This window comes from Peromyscus eremicus, chromosome 5, assembly GCF_949786415.1.
Source record: "Peromyscus eremicus chromosome 5, PerEre_H2_v1, whole genome shotgun sequence".
NCBI classification, from domain to species: Eukaryota; Metazoa; Chordata; class Mammalia; order Rodentia; family Cricetidae; genus Peromyscus; species Peromyscus eremicus.
In genome coordinates this window covers 44482482-44506387 of record NC_081420.1, presented here as the reverse complement: position 1 = coordinate 44506387, position 23906 = coordinate 44482482, and the positions used below count along the sequence as shown (strand labels likewise).

The following is a 23906-nucleotide window of genomic DNA, read 5'->3' as shown; positions in this document are numbered from 1 at the left end:
AATTAATTAATTTATTTATTTATTTTACAATACAATTCAGTTCTACATATCAGCCACGGATTCCCTTGTTCTCCCCCCTCCTACCCCCTCCCCTTCCCCAGAGCCCACCCCCCATTCCCACCTTCCCCGAAGACTGAAATCAACCTGGTAGACTCAGTCCAGGCAGGTCCAGTCCCCTCCTCCCAGGCTGAGCCAAGCAACCCTGCATAAGCCCCAGGTTTCAAATAGCCAACTCATGCAATGAGAACAGGACCTGGTCCCACTGCCTGGATGCCTCCCAAACAGATCAAGCCAATCAACTGTCTCACCCATTCAGAGGGCCTGATCCAGTTGGGGGCCCCTCAGCCATTGATTCATAGTTCATGTGTTTCCATTCGTTTGGCTATTTGCCCCTGTGCTTTATCCAACCTTGGTCTTAACAATTCTTGCTCATATAAACCCTCCTCTTTCTCGCTAATTGGACTCCCGGGGCCTAGCCGTGGATCTCTGCATCCAGATCCCTCAGTCATTGGATGGGGTTTCTAGCACGACAATTAGGGTGTTTGGCCACCCCATCACCAGAGTAGTTCAGTTCAGGCTGTCTCTCGACCATAAGACACGGGATCGCCCAGTGACAGAGAAATGGATGAGATCTACATGAACAGCCTGGACATGAGTGGGGGTAATAAAGGGCGAGGGTCGAGGGAAAGAGAGCTTGGGGGAGCGGGAGATCCCAGCTGGATCAACAACAGAGAGGGAGAACAAGGAATAGGAGACCATGGTAAATGAAGACCACATGAGAATAGGAAGAAGCAAAGTGCTAGAGAGGCCCACAGAAATCCACAAATATACCCCCACAGTAAACTATTCTTATACTCCTATTTAAGATAACTTGTATATTGATACAAATACAAAACTGTATTTGTGTATTATATACATATTCCTACTTCTGTTTGAAATATTTTATATATTGATTTTACAAAATAGACTAGATATTATAATTGTAATTCTTACTTGATAACTATTTTATTATATATAATTTTACTATGTTAAAATTAAAACCTTCCTTTTTGATTAGATAGAAAAGGTGAAGTGCTGTGGGATGTCTTTCTGTATGCTATGAATATGTGTTGCTCCCATTGGCTAATAAATAAAGTTGCACTGGCCTATGGCAGGTCAGGATGGGGCCAGGCAGGAAAATCCAAGAGAGATAGTGAGAGGATAAAAAGAGTAGGGGGAGACACCAAATAGCCTTAAAGGAGCAACATGTAATGGGACACAGGTAAAGCCACAGAACACACGGCTACACATAGATTAATAGTTATGGGTTGAGTTAAGTTATAAGAGCTAGCTAGCAAGAAGCCTGAGCCATAGGCCATATGATTTGCAATTAATATTAAGCCTCTGAGTGATTATTTTATGAGCGATTACAGGACTGCGGAGCCAGGTAGGACCAGAGAAACACGGTACTATGGGGCCGGAAGGGACCAGAGAAACTTACAGCTACATCAGGGTTGTTTGTTTTGTTCTGTCCAATTAACATTAAATCAGGTACTTTTGAACTTATAGTCCCTCCATTAACACTGAATATGTGCTTTAGGTTCAAGTTTAAAAAATTTTGTGTACATCTATTAAAATAATGTGATGACAGATTAGAGGAAGTTTTTTAAAAAAAATAAATTCTTAATTCAATTCCAAAAATATTTAATACTTCTTTTCAGAAATCCTGAAGTAGAATATTTAATCTCACAGTGATTTACTACAGTAAACTCTGAAATTAAGTAAACTCACAACTATATACCTGAGACTTCATTTAAGAGATCAAGTCAGCCAATGACAATTATTTATATTAATGAATTATCTCAAGAAAGTGTGCAGTCTGTTGCTTTTGTTCATGAGGAAGCAGCACAGCCACTTTTAGCAATGACTTCCTGAACTGTGTCAAGAGACACTGGCTTTACATTAGTAACTTTTTCCCAAGTTTAAAAGTTACCATCCATGTCATTCCAAGCCATATTTTTTTCTTCCTTCAGGATCTTTTAAGTCTTTTAAAATTAGCTCAAGTAATTATGTCTGTTTTTTAAAATACCTTTTCCTTCCCTCACTTAATTCCATCTGTCCTTCAAGATTCATGGCAAGTGGGACTGCCTCCAGGAAGCCTTCCCTGCCTTACCTAGGCTGAAACAGCAGTCCCTTCTCTAGGCTCCACAGCACTTTGACCACCCTGGCACTAGCCACACACTGCTAGTGTTTATTTCATTCACTGCTTTATGTATTTGCTTTCCTTATTAGACCAGGCACTCCTCAGGAGCCCAGGCTTCACATCTCATCACAACTGCTGAACCAAGGTATCTAGACAAAGACCAAAAATGTTAGCAACATGGGGAGGAGGCAGGGGATGATGTGAGTCTTATTTCTACTTCCATTGTTGTCATTTCCTACTTCTCACTTCATGGCTTCCTGGGATTTCTCCCCAAGCAAAACCACATCATCTTCATCCTTCTTTTCTTAGATTGAACACACATGAGGACTTTCACTTTTGAGGTCCTAACTATTACAAAAATGCTGATCCAGTGTGCTACTCACACAAGTTGAAGAGTTTGTTGCTCCTTAACAACACAAAGATGAGGTATGTTTGCCAGAACTGGGACAAATCTGTTACTTGTGTTCTTTGTGTTTTAGCTAAGGTTTAATATGTTTTACTTTACCTGGTGTTCAATATTAGCAGCTGGGTAAACAGACTTTCTGCAACACTCAGGATAAAATGGCAAGCTCAAGGGGAAAGTCTTCCACATTACAAAAAGAAAAAAAGATTTGCTGGCAGGCACCGTCGGGGACTAGGAACACCTGAGAGCCCAGGAGGGAACTGTGTGTGCTGGCTACAGAAAACAGTTGATGACCAAAGCAGGCAGCAGTCTGGATAATGATACTGGAGCTCCAAGAAAGCCTCCAACTGTACTCTGCAAGAACAGTCAAAGGAAAGCCTCTTACAGGTCGGGGAGCAGGCTAAGAATTCCACTGTGTACAAAGGGAATTCCTGATTGTATAGCCTTCACATGAATCCTACTGTGGCAAAGATGGAAATACTCATGGCTGAGGAAAATTCTTGGAAGATTATGAAACACAGTAGGAAATCCATATGTCTGCTGAGGCACATACACTTGTAAAAATCTGTTAATGCTTCAGTTTTCAGTTTGGGGTATCAAGTTGAGTGCAAGAAATGAGTTTCTTGTGAGTCCATCATGCCTAAAGTTTATTTTTAAAGTTATCTGTACTGCTAATTCATTCTCAGAAATCCCTCCACATTTTTTACATAGTCTAAAGATGAGAATATATAGGAGCACAGATGAAAAGTACTTATAATGTTTAATAACAGACCATAAGCAAAAACCTGCTATACTGACATGATAATACAGCCAGTGATCTAAAAGTTTGCTTTCACTTTAAAAAGGATTGGCAAACACAAAAAAATATAGCATTCATATTAATATATTAAGAAAAGACAATAAGTGGTTAACACATTCTTGTAATACTTTTTTAAAGCTGAAAAAAATTAAAAAAATAAAAACATTATATGAAGAAACATGCTCAAGGCAACCACAAGAATTGTCTTCTAGAAAGTCGGCATACAGGGAGCTGGGCATTATGCCTTTCTTTATGCAATTTTCCTAACTTTCAGAACAGTCCTTGGTATACAGTAGGCATTCTATGTTTGTAAAAATGAGTGAGTGAGTGAGCGAGCGAGTGAGTGAGTGAGTGAGTGCAAAATTTAAGGGAGCCCAGCGTTGGATATCACAATGAGTTACCAACGAAATTGGGGTCCCTCTCTAGGTTCTGACTCTTCTTAATAGAAGAACTTAAGAATCATTCAGATAAAAGGTCAAGGACAATTTTATTAGCACTTAAAAGAAAAACCACAAGGCAGCTTCACTGTAAACTTCAGTAGCTGCCTGGAGGAGGGACATGGAAAACAGGAAGCGAGAACACCATGACTTCCGGGTTAGGTGTGGAGGTTCAGCAAGCAACCATGTGGCAAAAGGGAGGCAACTTAAGAAAAAGAGTGAAAAGCCCAAAGTACTAGAAAAAGTTAACTTAGGTCCTGGCCCATATCCAAAAGAAAAGAAAGGAAAAGCTGCTCCTTTCTGAGTCAAGACTTAAACCTAACTGAGTTTCAGAGTAGCTGTGTGGTAACTGCACAGAGGACAAGGCATCTGGGCAGGAAAAGTACATGATCTCATTAAGAAGATAATTATCCCACCCATCTCCTTAGCATGGCATGAACTGAACCTGCCTTCTTTGGGGTTAGTTCCTTAACTCAGTGATTTACTGGCCCTACTGGATTAACTCTTACCTTTTGCCTATCTTAGACTACCAGGTGCTACCCCGCCCTCAAGCCAGAGGAAGTCCCCATTCTCTTGACTAGATGGAAACAGCATTCATTCCCTTAATGGCCTCTCCAGAGTCCTGATTACTGCTACTATAACAGAAAAACATATTATGGAAACTCATGAGTTCCCATGGCCTCTCCACTGAAATAAAAGGAAGTTTTACTGGCTTGGTGTTCCTAGAATACTTTGAACTTTCTACCAAACAAAGACTGCCCTTTGACACTTCAGGTTAGATACAAAATACAAGCTGCTGCTGGGCAAACCCATTTTCTAATCCCCTGCCAAAAAAAAAACAAAATTCCCATATTTCACAATCTAAGCATCAACCTGCTTAAAACACCTGTCTTTATTTTCACAGTTTGATCTGCTTTTCACCTCTTTTGATGTCTGTGCCCCCTCCTCAGCCTTCCTCTTGCTCCCCTAGCCTAGGGCACAACAGCTGATGAGCTGTTTCTTGAAGTCCATCACATGCCCTCAGTCTTAGAAACCTCTTCCAGGTCTCTGCTGATTGCCTTCTCTCAATTCCTACAGGCCTCTGTTCAAATCTTACTTTATTGGGCAGGCCCCCTTGATGAATGTATGTGGATGAAGCCACCCTCATTCCCAACCTCTGGTATTAATCTTTTCCATTCCCTAATTATCTTTTAATAATGTAATTTTCTCTTACTTACTTATCTCCAATGCTTACAACTTATAAGCAAGAGCCTCCAGTAAGTATATACTGAATTAATAAACAAGTACAATGTGACTATGTGTCACTGCAGGGGTGAGAAATATGGTATGTGAAAAGAGTATAGTCCTTAAAATGCCCTTTTTGTTGTTGTTGTTGTTGTTTTGTTTTGTTTTTTTGTTTTTTTGTTTTTCAAGACAGGGTTTCTCTGTGTAGCTTTGTGCCTTTCCTGGATCTTGCTCTGTAGACCAGGCTGGCCTTGAACTCACAAAGATCCGCCTGGCTCTGCCTTCTGAGTGCGCCACCACCACCTGGCTTTAAAATGCCTTTTCTATCCACTCACTGTATATATAAAACCTGTGGTGGTTTGAAAAAGAATGGCCATCTAGCTCATATATTTAAATGCTTGGTCCCCAGCTGGTGAACAGTTTGGCAAGGATTAGGAGATGTGGCATTATCTGGGAAGGTGTGCCCCTGGGGGTGGGCTTTTGAAACCCAAAAGTTTTCCAATTAGCTCTCTCTCTGCCTTCCGCTTGTGAAAAAGGATGTAAGCTCTCAGGAACTGCTCCGACAACATGCCTGCTCCCTGCCTTTCTGCCATGATGGTCATGGACTAACCCTCTGGAACTGTAAGACCCCAGTAAACTTCTTCTTCTGTAAGTTGCCTTGGTCATGGAATCACTTGGAAGTAATTGAAAATTAAGATGTTACCTATGCTTCAAAACTGTCATCTGTGAAGAGGAAGAAGAATTGCATATCTCAGGCCTGAACTTGGCATCTAGCAAAGGCAGTCCTTTCTTTCTCCCTGCTAGCTAATGTCTCTGTTTTTATGGAACAAACTTCAAATGATTCACAATTTCTGAAATGACTGAAAGGAAACTTTTTTGGTCAAGAACAGAATACTGAACAATTCATACTCCTGAGAAATACTGTCCCAAGAACTCATGCCCATTTTGCTTGTGTTTGATTATAGGCTGGATATGACACACAAACTGGATACTTTCTCTCCTAAAGATGCTGTCATTTGTCAGGGAACCCAGGAAGAAATATGAGAGAGTGGCTTCATATCAATGTAGAAATAGCCATGCAGCTACAACTGCTTCAGTAAAACGTTAATTCTGGAAATAAGACAGAAAACATAAAAGGTGGGAGTCTGGCAAGAGCAGGGGCCTCCAACTGAAATAGGATAGGAAACTACAGGAAATTTCACTGATGTCAGACTATGAATGACTCTAGGTTTCAAACTGAACATACTGGGCTTAGGCCTGTAATTTGTGGAAAGCCACTGAAGTTTTACAATACTGGGGGAAAATGTAGATCATATAATGAGAATGGCAAATTTGAAGGCATTTGTAAAGACTTCTGAAAGCTAACCACTAAATAAGATTAATGTACCCACTCCTACTTGTTTAGAGAGACAAAGGATGTGTTTATAAGCAGGAATGAATAAATATGCTACTCTTTCCTTTTCACCACTATTTGACATACCCTGGATGAGAAGGTATTAGATGTATTGAAAATTATAAAAATCGTAAGATAATACCAAAAAAAAAAGTCAACACACTAAGAGAACATGAAACTTGGTCTTAAAAAACAAATAAAAAACAACAACAAAAACCATGAGGACCCTTTATGAAAAATCTCCAGTCAAGGTTCCTCTCTGTGACCCCCCTTAGATTCTTCCTTTCAGCATGTTTCTATTTCCTTCTTGAGTCAGAGTAGAAAAATAATGACTCTATGAGTTCAAAATGCTTAAATTCCTATGTGTGGGTGTGGGTGTATAAAACGGTGAAATGCTACTTGATTTACCTCAAAAGGAAAAGGTTTTCTCTATGTCAAAGTCTGTTTAAAGCCTTCCATAGTAGAATTCTATAACTGAACTAATCAAGGAATCAAAAAGTTTTAGGGCACAGGAAACTAATTTTGTGTGTCCTGGTGCTATCAAAATGCTGGCAATTTAATAACAAGATGATACTTGTATCTGCCTGGGTTTATTTTTCTACTATTCTCACAGTATGGGCATGATTTTTTAGTCCATCAAAGAGCTTTTTATAAGGTTCTCACAAGTCCCTATTATTGAGATTTGGTAACCATGGTGTGAAAGGAAAAAATTCTATCAATGAATTAAATGAATTAAAAATGCCTAGGAGACAAAGGGGCAAAATGTAGAAATGAATGGGTAATTCTCATGTGAAGAAAGGTTAATCATTAAGGGCTGTGAAGCTTTGCAGTAGAATCGGAATTATATTTAACTATTGACAAGGAAAGGGGCACCCATTTTCCACTCTCCTACTCTATGTGTATTAGTCCCACACACAGGTCCTCCCTTGACACACAGAGCATTTGACACATGGAAGAGATACAGTGTAGAGAAGTGTTTAAAATCCAGGAAGAACAAATGGGTAAATAAATATCCAGAATTTCATGGAAAGGTCCCAAAATTCAAGACAAGGAAATAAAAGTATCATAAGAATGACTTTACTTTCTAAGAATCAATTTATATTACATGAAAACACATGGTCATTTGAACAAGGCCTTAAGTCATTGGCATAACAAAAGCAAATCTTCAACACTGGGTGACAACACATGTAGGCATCTGGAGTCACAAAACCCACAAAGACTATTTTTACAGACTAAAAAATTTAGAAGCAAACAAATTGATAGGAAAGAGTTAGATTACTTTTTTATGCAAAATTCAAAAATTGGTATATGTTTCCTAAAAGTAAAACATGACATGAATGGAAATTTAGAAATCAAATACTCACTTAATATGACTCTTTAATAACTCATTACTTAAACTAGCATTTTCCATCACAGTAACTCATTCACATCAAGGGCTCAGAAAATCTAATGAACTTAATTTCACCTCCACATATTTGAGTTTACTTATCTGTAAAATGGGAACAACAGGACCTACTTCACAGGATGCTTGTAAGGGTTAAATGAGATGATATACAGAGTATTTAACACAGTGAAGTACAATTAATGTTAAATTCTTGTTGCGCTTGTTGTTAGCAATTTATGATATGCTAAATCCAAACAGTTACATACTTCAAAGAAGCAACCCAGTTTAAGTCACTGTGACTTTGTTTACACCATTGTTAGGAGTTGGTGTTTAGTAAGACATTTAAATGCTTTCAAATGTTTTGTTTTTAACAACAACAATTTTATGATAGCTTTTCATTAATCAATTTGGGAAATAAAGAGAACTACAAACTGATATAAAAAGAGAGGGCCCACAAAGCCTCTCACAATGAGGACAAAATAATTCATTTAGGCATCAGATCCAAGCTTACCTTGCAGATAGGATTTTAATAAGCTCTTTTCTATTCTGCACCCGAAGATGGTTCGTTTTATACTTGGAATCATCAATCAACTCAGGCAAATTCAAGACCTAAAAGGAAAAAAAAAATAGATATAATTCACAAGTTTTTCACATACCTTTAGGTCCTGGTTAGATGCAGCACTCAGGATCTGCCTCTCACTTCTTTACTTGTCTTCACCCCTCTCTACAAGGGGATAGAAGCAGCAACACACAACTGAGGGAATCATATTGGTGAGTGAGTCTTGCCAATTATATGAGAGTGCTTTACTATATTTATGCATATATGCCTATATATGGAAGCACAGACAAGTTATCAGATGTCCATAATATACATATGGATAAAGACAAGTTATCAAATCCTCAGAAAAAGTCTTACCTTCAGGAATGTGGACAAAGTTCCAAAACTAGATAAAACTAGCCTAAAATCTAACAACAAAAAAACCTTAAGTGCCTACATTCATTTATATAAGACCTACAGTCGGCATACATCTTAGGGGCACAGAACTATTTGTTCCACATGTTAATAAAATGATATAATCTATCCCAGTAGCCCTATTCAAGATATTGTATAAGGTGCAAAAATAAAGGAAAAACACATGTATTTGTCCAAATTCTAACCGTTCAAACATAAAATGAAAAGATCTTCTTCCTGCAGGAGTGTCACTATTTTTCTTTAGTATGTCTCCCTGAAGGAATACTGACTACAAATACTATTACATACTTCCTCCTCTGCTGCTTCTCACTAAAGGAAAACTCTATGGAGCAAATGCCTTTGGATGTTGTGTAGTTTTAACAAGACCATAATGATAGTAGCAAGTCAATTTGGAAGGAAAGGGACATTCTGAAAGAAGGTGTGGAGACAAGAGTTTGGCAGCTCTGCTGGAAACTCAGAAAGAGCATTTCTGGGCTGGGGGCAAGCCAAGTGCCCCACAGAAAGCCTGACTTCCTTTATTAATGGGTTTGCTTTCAATATACACAGTTGAAGGTTTCACTTGTTTCCCATAGTTTAAATAAAACCAATCTACTAGTCATCTTACAAAAGAGAGAAGCAGGGAAGACTCCGCACAGTCAGGACCATCCCAGTGCTGTGATTCCTCTTTCACATTGGCCACTCACTTCTCCCTGAAGGCAGCATTACTCTGCAGGTTTTAAAAGGTGATACTGCACACAATGCCCCTTCCAGAAACATCCCTGTCACTACACCTGATCCTAGAATTGGTCTCAATGCCTGACTGAGTCACAAATCTCCTTCTGAAGAGTAAATCTTCAAGGGAAAACAAGTTCTTCCCCTAAGTAACAGGCCAAATTTGCAAGTCAGGCTGCACAGCAGGCATGCTACTGTCAGCTACATAAGAAGACACCAAGGGACTCTTCCAGGAGGGCTTGGATGCCCTTGTGTCCTCTGCATTTGACTTAGGAAACTTTTCATTTTTCAAGCCTCATACAAAGTTGGGGGCCTAAGTAACTATACATCTGTCCTCAGCTTTCCTGGCTGTCTAGACAGACAGCACCAAGGGCAATGAAGGGAATCATTCTGTAGCTGTTTGAACAGTTGTGCTCCAACCTGCACATCCATGCTGTGACACACACACACACACACACACACACACACACACACACACACACACACACAAGTGCATTAAAAGAATTATTAGAACATGGCTTTTAGATAAAAGAAATGTAAACACTGTCAAGTTCAGACCACTACATACCCCTCTGCCAGTGCAGATGCTAGGCAATTCCTTGAACAGGGACTTGATACAAAAAGGTTTGAGATGGTGACACTCAGCCACTGCCATGACAGCCCCACTTCAGCTTTCTTTATGACATCTCTGCTTTGGTTTTGTGCTTTACCATTCTCTTACTTTAATTTGCCAGTCTCATTATACTTGAAGTGGATTTACTGGTTAGAGCATAGAATTCAATCATGGATTATTTTCATAGATAAATAATGCACAATAAAATATCTTAAAAGGAAGTCAGTCATAATGTAAAACACAAAAGTCATTGTTTCATAAGAAATTAACAATGGGCAGAACTGTTATGTGGTGATTAGAAAAAAAAAAATGTAGCTTGACTAATTTACATTCCTACCAGCAGTGAATAAACTACTTCCGTTCTAAACATCATCAGCAATTTGTTTTGGCATTTTTTAATATTTTTTGAAAAGTTTACAGATCTATACAATGCCTTTTAACTATATCCACTTCCCAGTCCCTCCCTCCAATTCCCTCTTCCACCCTATCTTCTGTCCATCTTCAATCTCTCATTTTCCTTATAACTCACTGAGTCCAATTAATGTTACCATTATACCACTGGGTGTGCAATCATCCAAAGGGCAATTGACAAAGTTCTAGTGGCCACACTTCAAAGAAAAGTAACTCTCTTGTCCCCAGTAGTCACAAACTGACATTAACTCCTTAGCTAGGGGTGGGACCTCAGGAGCCTCCTCCCTGCCAGAATTTTTAATTGGCTTGATTTTGTGAAGGTAACCATGGCTATTGTGAGTTGGTATGTGTACACTATGTCATGTTCAGAAGAGTGTTTTTCATAGCACTCTTCCCCATTCTTGGGATTTTACATTCTTTCCTCTTCCTCTTCTAGACTGTTACCTGAGCTTTGCGGGGAAACAATGTATCTCCTCTATGGATAAGCACTCATAATCACGTTCAACACTTTGAACAGGTGGAGTCTCTACATTAATCAGCACTCACTGCAGTCAAAAGATTCTCTGCCAAAGATTGGAAGCAGTGGTAATCTATAGATATAAACATAAATATTTAGATGGTGGTGGTTTGGCAACTTGACTTCTTAACAAAACAAATCAAAAGATTTCCCCTTTGAGTCGATGGCTTCCCTTGTATTGTGTTTTAGCCATGTTTATAGAACCAAGAATGAATCCCTTCCCATGAAGCAGGCTTCAAATCTAATCATTAGTGTAGCTGGTTACCCCATAAACAGTCTTGCCACTATTGCCCTAGTGGGTATATCTCACCTGGCCCGGGACACTGAATTTGTGGCATGCAAGGGCCAGCACTGTGTAAAACACAGACAAATAATAGTTTAGGAGCTTATTTATCCCAGAGAGGTCACCCACAACAGATCAAAGAAATGATTCCACAGAAATCAAATTTATGAACTAATAGGCTCACTAAAGCTACTTATAGAAACATATAGAGCAATGAAGAGTTACTGTAAGACCATGGGTGACTCAAAAGCCTCTGAATTGCCAAAAAAATTCTGCCCTAACATGTGCTAATAATATAGAAAGGCTATGTGTCCAGAACTCCCTACATGGTGTGCAAGTAGCTCATCTGGTTGAAGAGTCTCTTAACCCCAGTAATTGTTATTATTTATATGATATTGGGAGAGGCCTATGAATATTACATCTTTCATCAGCTTCTTGAGTATTGTAAGTTTCAGTCACTTTCTGTGCCTTGTTTGATCTGTTCAATTCCTGACTCTTATAAGCCTCCCTCCTCCCTCCAGGAAGTAATGTTTCAATATGGAAGAAACTGCTACATAACATTCTGTCCCTTCCTCTAGTTCAGCAGTCCTCAACCTGTGGGTCATAACCCCTTTGGGGGTTGCCCATCAGATGTTCCGCATATCAGATATTTATATAGCAAAATGACAGTTATGAAGTAGAAATAATATAATTTTATAGTTGGGAGTCACCACAACATGAGAAACTGTACTAAAGGGTCACAGCATTATAAAGGTTAAGAACAACTGCTCTATTTTTTAGGTTCTTTCTGTTCCATCTTCTGGACTTGTTTACTGTGCTTGGAAGGGAGTGATATACATGTCTGATCATTTTAATGCATCTATGACTAAATATACGCCATTACTACCACAGTGACTGCCACTAATTTTTAAGAACAGCCTTTCAGTATACCACCCACTGAAAAAAGAAGTGTCCCCCCAGGACAGTTAGCTGTAGTAATCTATGAACCTAAATATAAATATTTGGGATACTATTTGACAGGAATATCACACCTATTTATCAAATAATAGCAATGACCTTCCAAACCACTGGCTTTTGGCTTTTCCTTCCAATCAGAAAGCAATTAGACCATAATAGTCTTGTCACTACTGTACCAGCAGGCACATCATATCAGGCAAGCTGGTACTGTAATAGACAGGGTCTATAGCTGAACAGGGCTAGTGGTAACAATTCTCCCATAGTAGCCTACATAGTGCTTCCTGGCACTAAAGAAAGCCAGTAAAGAGGTGAGAGCTTCCAGCTTGGTCTCTACCTGATCTCTCTATGTCCTGTAGCAAAAGCATGCAGTGTCTTTAACAACATGGACTTGCCACCTGGTTTTAGCCTGTAACCAATGGTGGTAGTAATAGCCTCTATGGTTTGTAGAGCCTTAGGATCCTTCCTGGTCAACAATTAATAGAATAGTAACCTGGCCATGGCTTAGGATTTTAATCCAACCTCTGGTTCTTGAGAGTCCTTTTCTGCCTTCAATGACATCTTTGCTCAAACTCTGTTTTAATCTTGATACTTTTCTAAATCACTAAGAAAAATCAAAGGTTATAATTACATAAATAAACATTTTAAAGAGTATGGGTATGTTCTATAAGGGTCTACTGTCATCTATTCCAATTGTCACATGGTCTTGGCTAATGAGATACAAAAAAACTAGAAAAGAGTCTCACTGGGGAAACAAACTACTCTTAAGGGTAGGCTGCATGCTCTACAGTAGATGGACAACAGAAAATAAACTCAATGGCATTTTTGAGGGTCCTTGTCTCATGTTGTGTCAGGACTCTTCCTTTTTAAATGTTTTATCATATTTTTTAATTTAATTTTTTCTTCCCTCTTTTTTATCCTATGGGTCCTTTGTGTATATATTGTGGCTTCCAGTTTAGTGTTTTTCTGGGATTCCTGAGTGTGTGAATGAGTAGGTATCTGTGTTTCTTATGCTTTCTCTTGGGCTCTTTTTCTTCTGTTTGTTTTATCTAATCCTAATGTGTCAGGTTTTATCTGATTATATTACATTCTATTATTATTTCATAGAAGCCTGTTTGTTTTCTAATGAAGGACAGAAAGGGGGTGGATCCAGATAGAATAAGAGGTGGGGAGGAGCTGGGAGGAATAGAGGGAGGAGAAATTATAATCAGAATACATTATGAGAGAAAAAAATCTATTTCAAAAAAAGGAAAAAATAAAAAATAAATTGAAAAAAAACAAAAAAAACAAAAATTATATATATGAAAAAATAACAAATGTACTAACCATAAAAAATCCAATATAACACACAACTGGATAATATGCAGAAAGTGGGAGATTTTTGAACACTCAGTCCTGAATGGCATATCTTCATCAAACCCCTACCATTAGGGCTCTGAGAACTATGTGGAAGAAGAGGTAGAAAGATTGTAGGAGCCAGAGGGGTGAATAACTCCAAGAAAACAAGTGTCTTCCAGATACCTCAGAATTGACGCACATATAAACCCACAGAGACTGTGGCAGTATGCATGGGGCCTGCGTAAGTTCAAGCCAGACAGAGTCCCAGTGCCAGGAGGAGGAAGCAGACACAAGCTACCATCCCTATCCAAGAAGGTATATCTAATTTACATCTGCTTGCAAAGGAAAAATTAGTTCTCTTTAATGGAGACTCCCTGGCTATATTAACCACACTTAAAAGTAGGTCCTACACCCAGCAGTAGACAACCAACAGAAAAAACGAATTCAATGGTATTTTTGTAGACTTTTGGTCCCATACAGCTTTGTTTGGGAAGTTTTTGTCTTTCTAGCCTTTTTCTTGCATAGTATGTTTTCTGATTTTGTAGTTTTATGGATTGTGTGTGTATGTATTTCTGATTTTTCTTCTTTTTTATTATTATGATTTGTTTGGTTGGTTTGTCTGTTTTCTAAAGAGAGAAAGAAAAGGCATGAGTTGGGTGGGTGGGTAGGCAGGAAGGATTTGGGAGGTGTTGGGGAAGAGGAGATAGTGATCAGATTATGTGGGATGAAAAGAAAATTTCCAACAAAAAAAGTTCAATATAAAACAGAAACATCTCAAAACTTGTTTCAGTTGTTTCATAAAAGAGCAATGTTGGATACAGCAGCCACAGATGAAAAATACTACTCTATCTAGCCATCCATGGCCCACAGTTCTTTTGTATACACTAAGCGGCCTCCTCATCCTGGAGTGCTGCTGCAGGACTACAGTCAATCTCCCCTCCCCTGATATCCGTGGAGAGTGGGAGCAACTTGAGTTATCCAGTGTACTTCAGGCCCAGGGAGTCATGGTCATGCTTTGACATGCCATGCTGGTGATCAGAAGTGGTTTCTCAGCACTGAGAGGCTCTGGGCCCACACTGGCTCTTGTCTTAGCAATGGCCATACTTGAAAGGGCCTGGCTTGGGTGAACAATCTCCACTTTATTGCAAGGGAGACATGTACATTGCTGCATACACAAAACCAATTCATTAGCTCTTGGTCAAGCTTAATCTTTTTGACCTGTGATTTTTTTGTTGTTGTTATTTATGTCTTCTGTAAACTGTTGTTCAGATCTTAAAGCCTTCCAGAACCTCAATGGCATACCTTTTGGTTTTCTGTCAAATTTTTCCTTAGAAACTCTGGCTTGACACAAACTTTGCCACACTTACCTTCAAATGACATGTCTACTGCCTTTTATCATTCCCTCCTCACTGTTTTATAACTTTTGGAAATCAATTTACATGGTTGTCTAAATAATTTAGATCTACCAAAGCCTTTCCTAATTCATAAGGATCACATCTCACCATGGAGTTTGGTAAAGTCACTAAAGCTCCATACTAGCTTTGAGGTACCTACCAAATCAATCTCTTTCTTAGCTTTCTTGTGCACACACAGTCCTATCCAGCTGAATGTACTGACATCAAACATGATCTCTCTCATGCCTCATTCTCTTGGTAATATACCTGTCTTTTCTCCACTTGATATCCACTCCTTAACATCCATGGGATTCTTAGTTGAAAATAACCAAATAACCCTAGTTACTCCTGTGAGCCAGTCCATCAGGAACTGATTTTCTCAGTTTTCCTCAGTTTCTGTCTTAAGGAGGGATGGGAAGTTACATTACTCAGTTTCTCTACTTTCACTGAACTCAGAATAATCCATTCCACCCCCATGTGTCACAGCATCACACACCAGGTTATGAGAGATTCATTGTTTAAAAGTCATTCTCTGCTGAACGCTGTGGTGCATGCCTTTAATCTCAGCACTTGGGAGGCAGAGGCAGGCGGATCTCTGACTTTGAGGCCAGCCTGGTCTATAGAGTTCCAGGATAGCCATGACTACAAGGAGAAACCTTGCCCCCACGATGATGATAATAATAATAATAATAATAATAATAATAATAATAATAAAAGTCATTCTTAATTCAAACACCTCAGCTGCTGAGTGTTCCATAAGTAACAGAGTTTCTTATACTGGTCCATTATGAAAGTCTCCATCCTCATGCTGAATCACAAATTCTCCTACTCTCTATATTAAAATGTCTGACTTCAGAGATATCATTCATAACTTCTACATCATTTTGTTTCTCTTCACTGTCCAATTCTTCCTACTGGTTACAGGTTACAAGTTTTTGCATTCTGGGAAATGTTCCTTAGTACAGACACAATTTAAACTCTTTTGTTTGTAGCCTACCAGATGTAAGAAATGGCATGCAAATACCTTTATCCCATCTTCCCCTTTGTCTTCCTTTTCCTGACAAATTAGAGGTTAATGCAGTGGACAACATCTGCATGTCTTTCCCCCAGTGCAGAACATTCTTTCTGGAAGACAGCTGAGCCTTAGCTGCATGCCTCACTACCCACAATAAAGTCATGCAAATGACATTGCACCATTTGTTCCTTCAAATCTTCAATATCTTTGCTAAATACTTCTATCTTCCCATTTACTTACAGTGCCTATAATGCATCTTTTGTTGTTGGTGTTGTTTTCAAGACAGGGTTTCTCTATGTAGTAACCTTGGCTTTCCTGGAACTCACTCTGTAGACCAGGCTGTCCTTGAACTCAGAGATCCACCTGCCTCTGCCTCCCAAGTGCTGGGATTAAATGTATGCACCACCATCACCACCACTTGGCTTTAAATGCTTGTATTAGAATTTTTAAAACAGCTGTGTTACATTCTTTGTGAATTAATTCCAACATCTGTGTTGTCCTGATATTGGCATATATTTATTTTCATGTTTTCTTGTGCAATTTCAGGTTCTTCATAATCTGAATAATTTTGGATAATATCCCAGACATTTTAAACATTGTACTAAGAACTTCCGAATCAAGGCTGGAGAGACTGCACAGGGGTTACGAGGACTTGCTGTCTTGCGGAGGACCTGGGTTTGGGTCCCTGTACTAGCATCAAAAGGCTCACAACCACCTATAAATCCAATTCCAGGGGGTTCTGAGACCCTCTTTTGGCCTTCTCGTGTACCTGCATGCACCGGGTGCACTTAGAGACAAGAAGCTATACACATATACACATAAATAAAAATAATAAAAAAGAACTTCTGAGTCTTGTTTAAATCCTACAGAGACTTTCTGATGCTACTGTTTTTAGAACAGAAATTTACCTGCTTAGGTCTAAGCTAGAAATTTCATCACACTTTCCATATATTTTTGATCTAATATTGGTTCAATTTCCAAGCCTTTGCAGTACCATTAGGATCTGTCTTGCCTGTGGCCCCACTTAACAGTTACACTATAACCTGGGCATGAAGGTGCCTGTTAATTCTGCTCTCAGCAGGTTAGGTGCAGTAATTTGGATTAGGTCAGTGTGTATGCAGAACAAATGCAAGCCCAGAAATTCACAAACAACTTCAAAGATTGCTTTCAAAGCTGTTTCCCTTTGCAGTCCCTCTCTCTGCAGTCTCTCTGCAGTCCCCCTCTCTGCAGTCCCTCTCTCTGCAGTCTGTCTGCAGTCCCTCTGTCTGCAGTCCCTCTCTCTGCAGTCCCTCTCTCTGCAGTCCCTCTCTCTGCAGTCTCTCTGCAGTCCCTCTCTCTGCAGTCTCTCTGCAGTCCCTCTCTCTGCAGTCCCCTCTCTCTGCAGTCCCTCTCTCTGCAGTCCCTCTCTCTGCAGTCTCTCTGCAGTCCCTCTCTCTGCAGTCCCCTTTCTCTGCAGTCCCTCTCTCTGCAGTCCCTCTCTCTGCAGTCTGTCTGCAGTCCCTCTCTCTGCAGTCTGTCTGCAGTCCCTCTCTCTGCAGTCTCTCTGCAGTCCCTCTCTCTGCAGTCTCTCTGCAGTCCCTCTCTCTGCAGTCTCTCTGCAGTCCCTCTCTCTGCAGTCCCTCTCTCTGCAGTCCCTCTCTCTGCAGTCCTTCTCTCTGCAGTCCTTCTCTCTGCAGTCCCTCTCTCTGCAGTCTGTCTGCAGTCCCTCTCTCTGCAGTCCCTCTCTCTGCAGTCTCTCTGCAGTCCTTCTCTCTGCAGTCCTCTCTCTGCAGTCCCTCTCTCTGCAGTCTCTCTGCAGTCCTTCTCTCTGCAGTCCTCTCTCTGCAGTCCCTCTCTCTGCAGTCCCTCTCTCTGCAGTCCCCCTCTCTGCAGTCCCCTCTCTCTGCAGTCCCTCTCTCTGCAGTCCCTCTCTCTGCAGTCCCTCTCTCTGCAGTCCTTCTCTCTGCAGTCCTTCTCTCTGCAGTCCCTCTCTCTGCAGTCTGTCTGCAGTCCCTCTCTCTGCAGTCCCTCTCTCTGCAGTCTCTCTGCAGTCCTTCTCTCTGCAGTCCTCTCTCTGCAGTCCCTCTCTCTGCAGTCTCTCTGCAGTCCTTCTCTCTGCAGTCCTCTCTCTGCAGTCCCTCTCTCTGCAGTCCCTCTCTCTGCAGTCCCCCTCTCTGCAGTCCCCTCTCTCTGCAGTCCCTCTCTCTGCAGTCCCTCTCTCTGCAGTCCCTCTCTCTGCAGTCCTCTCTCTGCAGTCCCTCTCTCTGCAGTCCCTCTCTCTGCAGTCTCTCTGCAGTCCCCCTCTCTGCAGTCCCTCTCTCTGCAGTCTGTCTGCAGTCCCTCTCTCTGCAGTCCCTCTCTCTGCAGTCCCTCTCTCTGCAGTCCCTCTCTCTGCAGTCTCTCTGCAGTCCTCTCTCTGCAGTCCCTCTCTCTGCAGTCTCTCTGCAGTCCCTCTCTCTGCAGTCCCCTCTCTCTGCAGTCCCTCTCTCTGCAGTCCCTCTCTCTGCAGTCTCTCTGCAGTCCCTCTCTCTGCAGTCCCCTTTCTCTGCAGTCCCTCTCTCTGCAGTCCCTCTCTCTGCAGTCTGTCTGCAGTCCCTCTCTCTGCAGTCTCTCTGCAGTCCCTCTCTCTGCAGTCTCTCTGCAGTCCCTCTCTCTGCAGTCTCTCTGCAGTCCCTCTCTCTGCAGTCTCTCTGCAGTCCCTCTCTCTGCAGTCCCTCTCTCTGCAGTCCCTCTCTCTGCAGTCCTTCTCTCTGCAGTCCCTCTCTCTGCAGTCCTTCTCTCTGCAGTCTCTCTGCAGTCCCTCTCTCTGCAGTCCCTCTCTCTGCAGTCTCTCTGCAGTCCTTCTCTCTGCAGTCCTCTCTCTGCAGTCCCTCTCTCTGCAGTCTCTCTGCAGTCCTTCTCTCTGCAGTCCTCTCTCTGCAGTCCCTCTCTCTGCAGTCCCTCTCTCTGCAGTCCTTCTCTCTGCAGTCCCTCTCTCTGCAGTCTCTCTGCAGTCCCTCTCTCTGCAGTCCCTCTCTCTGCAGTCCCTCTCTCTGCAGTCCTTCTCTCTGCAGTCCCTCTCTCTGCAGTCCTTCTCTCTGCAGTCTCTCTGCAGTCCCTCTCTCTGCAGTCCCTCTCTCTGCAGTCTCTCTGCAGTCCTTCTCTCTGCAGTCCTCTCTCTGCAGTCCCTCTCTCTGCAGTCTCTCTGCAGTCCTTCTCTCTGCAGTCCTCTCTCTGCAGTCCCTCTCTCTGCAGTCCCTCTCTCTGCAGTCCCCCTCTCTGCAGTCCCCTCTCTCTGCAGTCCCTCTCTCTGCAGTCCCTCTCTCTGCAGTCCCTCTCTCTGCAGTCCTCTCTCTGCAGTCCCTCTCTCTGCAGTCCCTCTCTCTGCAGTCTGTCTGCAGTCCCTCTCTCTGGAGTCCCTCTCTCTGCAGTCCTTCTCTCTGCAGTCCCTCTCTCTGCAGTCCTTCTCTCTGCAGTCCTTCTCTTAGGTTACCCCACTTTCAGGGCACTTTTAAGTCAGAAGTCAAACAGCCAGAACACAGGTCAACAGCAACAGATTCACTCCTTTGTTTGACTGAGCTGAGCTGTGAAGGAAAGTTTCTCTTCCTCAATGTGGCCTCTGCCCTCCATAGTGCTGGGCTTGCTCAGCAGCTAGCACAGAAGAAAGTACAGAGGAGGGAAAATGAAGGTTCTCTGTATGGAGACCACAGCTCAGCTTTGATTCTCCTTGTACAGAAAGTTAGAGCAACTCTGGAACTCAGCTCCCTTGCCTGGTGCCCACACTTAGTCTTCAGGCTCCATTGAATTGAAGTAACAGAGTAACTAGACAGGAAACTTAGTAGATCTGCTACCAGTTTACAATAACTTCACATTCTGATATTCTTTAACCTCCCCCACTGTTTACTCATAGAGTCTTCAAGCAGAGTCCCCATCTTAAGTGCTCAGGTCTCATCACAGGGCTACGTTAAAGGGGCAAAAGGAAGTGTGTCACCTAGGTCTGTCCTAGAACCAGAATTATCATACCCAAAATTTTAGAGGCCAGTTAGTAAGTGCTTCCTGTGAGCTGGGAACATGTTGCACTTTGCTTAAGTAACTAACCCTTATAATCCCCACAATCTATATGTTGGAATAGTTATATATTACAATCTACATTGAACACAGAAGGAAACAGATGCTTAGAGAAGATTAAGTACTTTACCAGAGGTTATCTGACTAGAAGCAAGACTCGTAAAGCCCGTATGAATCATGCTATAATGTACCCAGACCACCTGCACGCGAATCAAGTACAGAATTTATTAAAGTTGAAGTTTCCTGTGCCCTACCTCAAACACACCAAAGTCAAATCTTGGAGAATGCAGAGATTCTATGCATATTGAAGTTGAAAACCAATGCATTTCTGTACCCAGTGAAGGAAACCATCAGTCTAAATGACTATAAAGAGTATGTCAATATACTTCAAATAGAAATAGTCATAAATGTTGGCATCAATCAGCTTAAAATAGCTTACATATGCTCACTTTCCCTGCTCCTTTGCATCATGTTAAGGAACATAAAATAGAAATTGTCACAAACCAAGGTTCACTTTATATATAGCAGTATATTTCTGACCCCAAGCCTAGAATTTTTGCTCTGACTCTGGATCCTGAAAATCAGGACTTCTTGATAGGGTTCTTCCTCAAAATGTGTTAGTCAGCCAGTATATCAAATTCTACTTTCCCATCCATTCATCACTGACAGTTGCCACCTCCCTTCCTAGGAGGCAGAGCTATTGTGACTTTCCTAAAGAACCTGACTTGGGCTCACTTTTGTGAGGCTAGTTTGCATGAGCCATCCCTAACGGGTAAGGGTGAGTGAAGTAGAACTAGAAATTTATTCTTTATGTATTACTGGTAAGAAAAGAGAGCTTGTATTCAAGTAGAAATACAAAACTTTTTTAACTTGGATGAAAAGAAGTGTTGTATAAGTTTACATGTCATGACATAATTACAAAGATTGACAATGTCGATCAAACTGCAGCACTCACTCAGCAAATTCAGCAAATGACCTACAAAACACTGAAAACCTCCACACATTTCCTCCAAGGTCTCAGAATTTTTACAGGCACTGCTTTGATGGCTCATAGCAGGGATTATCATTCCTAACTCACATATGGGAAAATCAAAGTCAAACATGCCATTATCTAAGGCCCTATGACAGTCTCCCTTTTGAAGCAATATGCAAGCATATCATAACAGTAAGTCATATTTTAGTACTAAAATGTGTAGTAAATATTCTGCTTTGAAATAACGGTCTTTTTCAAAAAGTGTTCTTATAGATACTTATGAAGAAGTTTAAACATCTCAAAGTAATCAGCAGAAATGAATCAAAAATTAAAAAACAAAACAAAACAATGAAGAACTTGGGGAGAGAGGGAGCTGGACAGTGAGGGAGAGGGGCAGGGTCTGGGGGTGGGGCTCCAAACATATGGCACAGAAGGCAAATCTGTACTTGTTTAGAGTAGAGCTGCAGTTTCCATCTCTGCAGTTGAGTACGTAAATGACTTCACAGGCAACAGTTTCCGTATGTTTCATATTTTTAAAGCTGACCATTTGTAATAAAGGTTCTTTGATCCCAGATCAAATGTTGGAATCAATTTTCTCTACACTCCCCGAGTCACAATTATGAAAGCTTCCCCCTTCCACCTCAGCTGTGTCAGCCCTTCCTGCAGTCAGACCCTTTGCCACTGGTCACTTTTTCTAGGCTACTTCCCACCTCTGCACTGTGGCTTTGACTCTGCTTGTTAACCTCTCACACAAAAGAGGCACCATAATAAATAATTCTTGTACGTAGTAAGTTAACCACTATAGTGAAAATGAATCCTCTGAGGAGTTCAGGAATCCTTAATAAGACAGAAAGTGTATGGTCACACAGGTGGTAAAACTCTAATCCTTGCTCAGGGAGGAAAACGGTTTTGATAGGTGAAACCTTTGTCTGTGTGCAAAAAGTAAATAAAAATAAAAACAAATATATCTTAACTAGCTTATATTTTTTAGATGTAAACTAGTAAAAGTGAAGTGACAATTTGAAATTTTCAAAATTCTGTACTTCTAAAAAGGTCTTAAAACAGAAGATCTAAAATCGAGATAAAAGATGAAAACATTAAAAACTGTCTAGGCAAGGCTGAAAATTTAGCATATTCCGAACCTAAATTGGTCCAAGTATTTCAAGGCTTTCTCGGACCCTGCAGAGAAGAAATATTTCTAATATAACTTTTACTCCTACAATATTTAAGCACGAATTCCACAGAAAGCTATTCATTAAACAAAGGTAACTGAAAAAGCCTTAAAATTTCTAGCAGAATATAAAGTTAATTTGCAAATACTTCAATTATATTTGTGCCTAATTAAATATGATATAGAGGAAAGGGAAGGATGGGAGAGGTAGAAAGAAAAAGAAAAAAGTTCCAGGACCAAAAATCCCTCTAAAATTGGGGAAAGTATTATATATGTGTGTATGGTGCGTGTGTGTATGTATGTATGTATGTGTATATATATAATAAAAGAAAAAGAGGCCATCAATTTGAGGGGGATTGAGAAGGGATACATGAGAAGGATTGGAGGGAGGAAAGGGCAATGATATAATTATATTTTTATTAAGATTTAATTTTTTAATTGAGAAAACTTTAAGTTAAAATTTCTCATTTAAACTAGATACTACATCAAAAAAGAACAAAACAACAACAACAAAAATTCTCCAGGACCCGCGAGGTGGAAGGATACCTCCATATGCATACCTTGGTATGCACACATAAATAAGCATACAAAATGCAAAAAGGAAAGAAAGAAGGAAACGAAGAAAGGGGAGTGTTGACCAGACTTATGCCTCACCATTTGGATCAAGTGGTGTGCTTTCAGGTGTTAACACAGGAAACTGAAGTAGTTACGACTGAGCAATACTGTCAGGCAAAGTTGAACTCTCCCTCAGTTTGTAAAAAAATGAACAGTTGAACCTACCACCCACCCATTCTGGTGATTATGGATTACCTTGCATACAACAGCAAACTGCTGGTTACTTCCTGCTCCAATTACAAGGTAGCCGTCCTTGGTTTTAAAAGCCTTAAAAATATACAACAAATACATATGTAAGTGTATGTCTGTACATGGGCAAGACCAGAAAATTAGCTTAAATTCCTGATAATTCTATATTGAAAGCTTGATATACTTAAATGATGCTACTATTCATCAATTCAACAGCAACCTAGTGCATATCTTTTATAACTGCATTTTTTTTTTCATTTAAGACTTTCAAGCCGCTTCCCTGCTCTTCTACTAACTTCTACAATGTTGGAAAAAAGTGACAAAAAATTTAAGAAAATGTTTCATAACTTGAAATTCTACTTTCATTACACTGTAGATTAATTTTTGATATTTCAAAGTTTTGTGTTTTCTTGGTTTTCATTCTCACTTGTAGAACTTTGTACAGCAAAAAAGTACAACTATTAATAAAGAATAAGAAAAATAGATGGAGGGAAAAAAAGGAATGAAACTCTTGGGTATGTTTACTTTCTCCCATAGTGCCCTCCTTTGTCTTAACTCTTGTGCTTAAAATCTATTCCAAAGTATTTTTAATAAATTCCAACTCAGCTTCAGACTTGATGCTTTCCTGCATCAAAGCCAAAGATTCAGTTTCACATGAGTCAAGACTCCTAAAGATTAAGGGCTTTTTTAGGGCTGCTGAGGGCAACAGCTTCGAGCTGTGCCTCCATCTCCCCACTGATTGAAAAGAGGCTGGAGAGATGGCTCAGGGGATAAGGGCACTGACTGCTCTTCCAGAGGCCTGGGGTTCAATTCCCAGAACCCACATGGCAGCTAACAACTGTCTGTAACTCCAAAATCTGATACCCTCACACAGACATACATGCAGGCAAAATATCAAAGC

The 23906-nt window shown here is 40.6% G+C and overlaps 1 protein-coding gene across 3 annotated transcripts in view; it reads right to left on the bottom strand.

The window, feature by feature from the left end:
* The window catches only part of Sugct (succinyl-CoA:glutarate-CoA transferase), a 721641-nt gene that overhangs the window by 420915 nt on the left and 276820 nt on the right, over window positions 1-23906 (bottom strand). For all 3 annotated transcript variants that reach the window (XM_059263379.1, XM_059263377.1, XM_059263378.1), the window contains 2 exons: window positions 23012-23083; window positions 8334-8431 (listed from right to left, as the gene is read on the bottom strand). In XM_059263379.1, the coding sequence (XP_059119362.1) occupies window positions 8334-8431; window positions 23012-23083 (170 nt within the window). The remainder of the gene's footprint in view (window positions 1-8333; window positions 8432-23011; window positions 23084-23906) is intronic.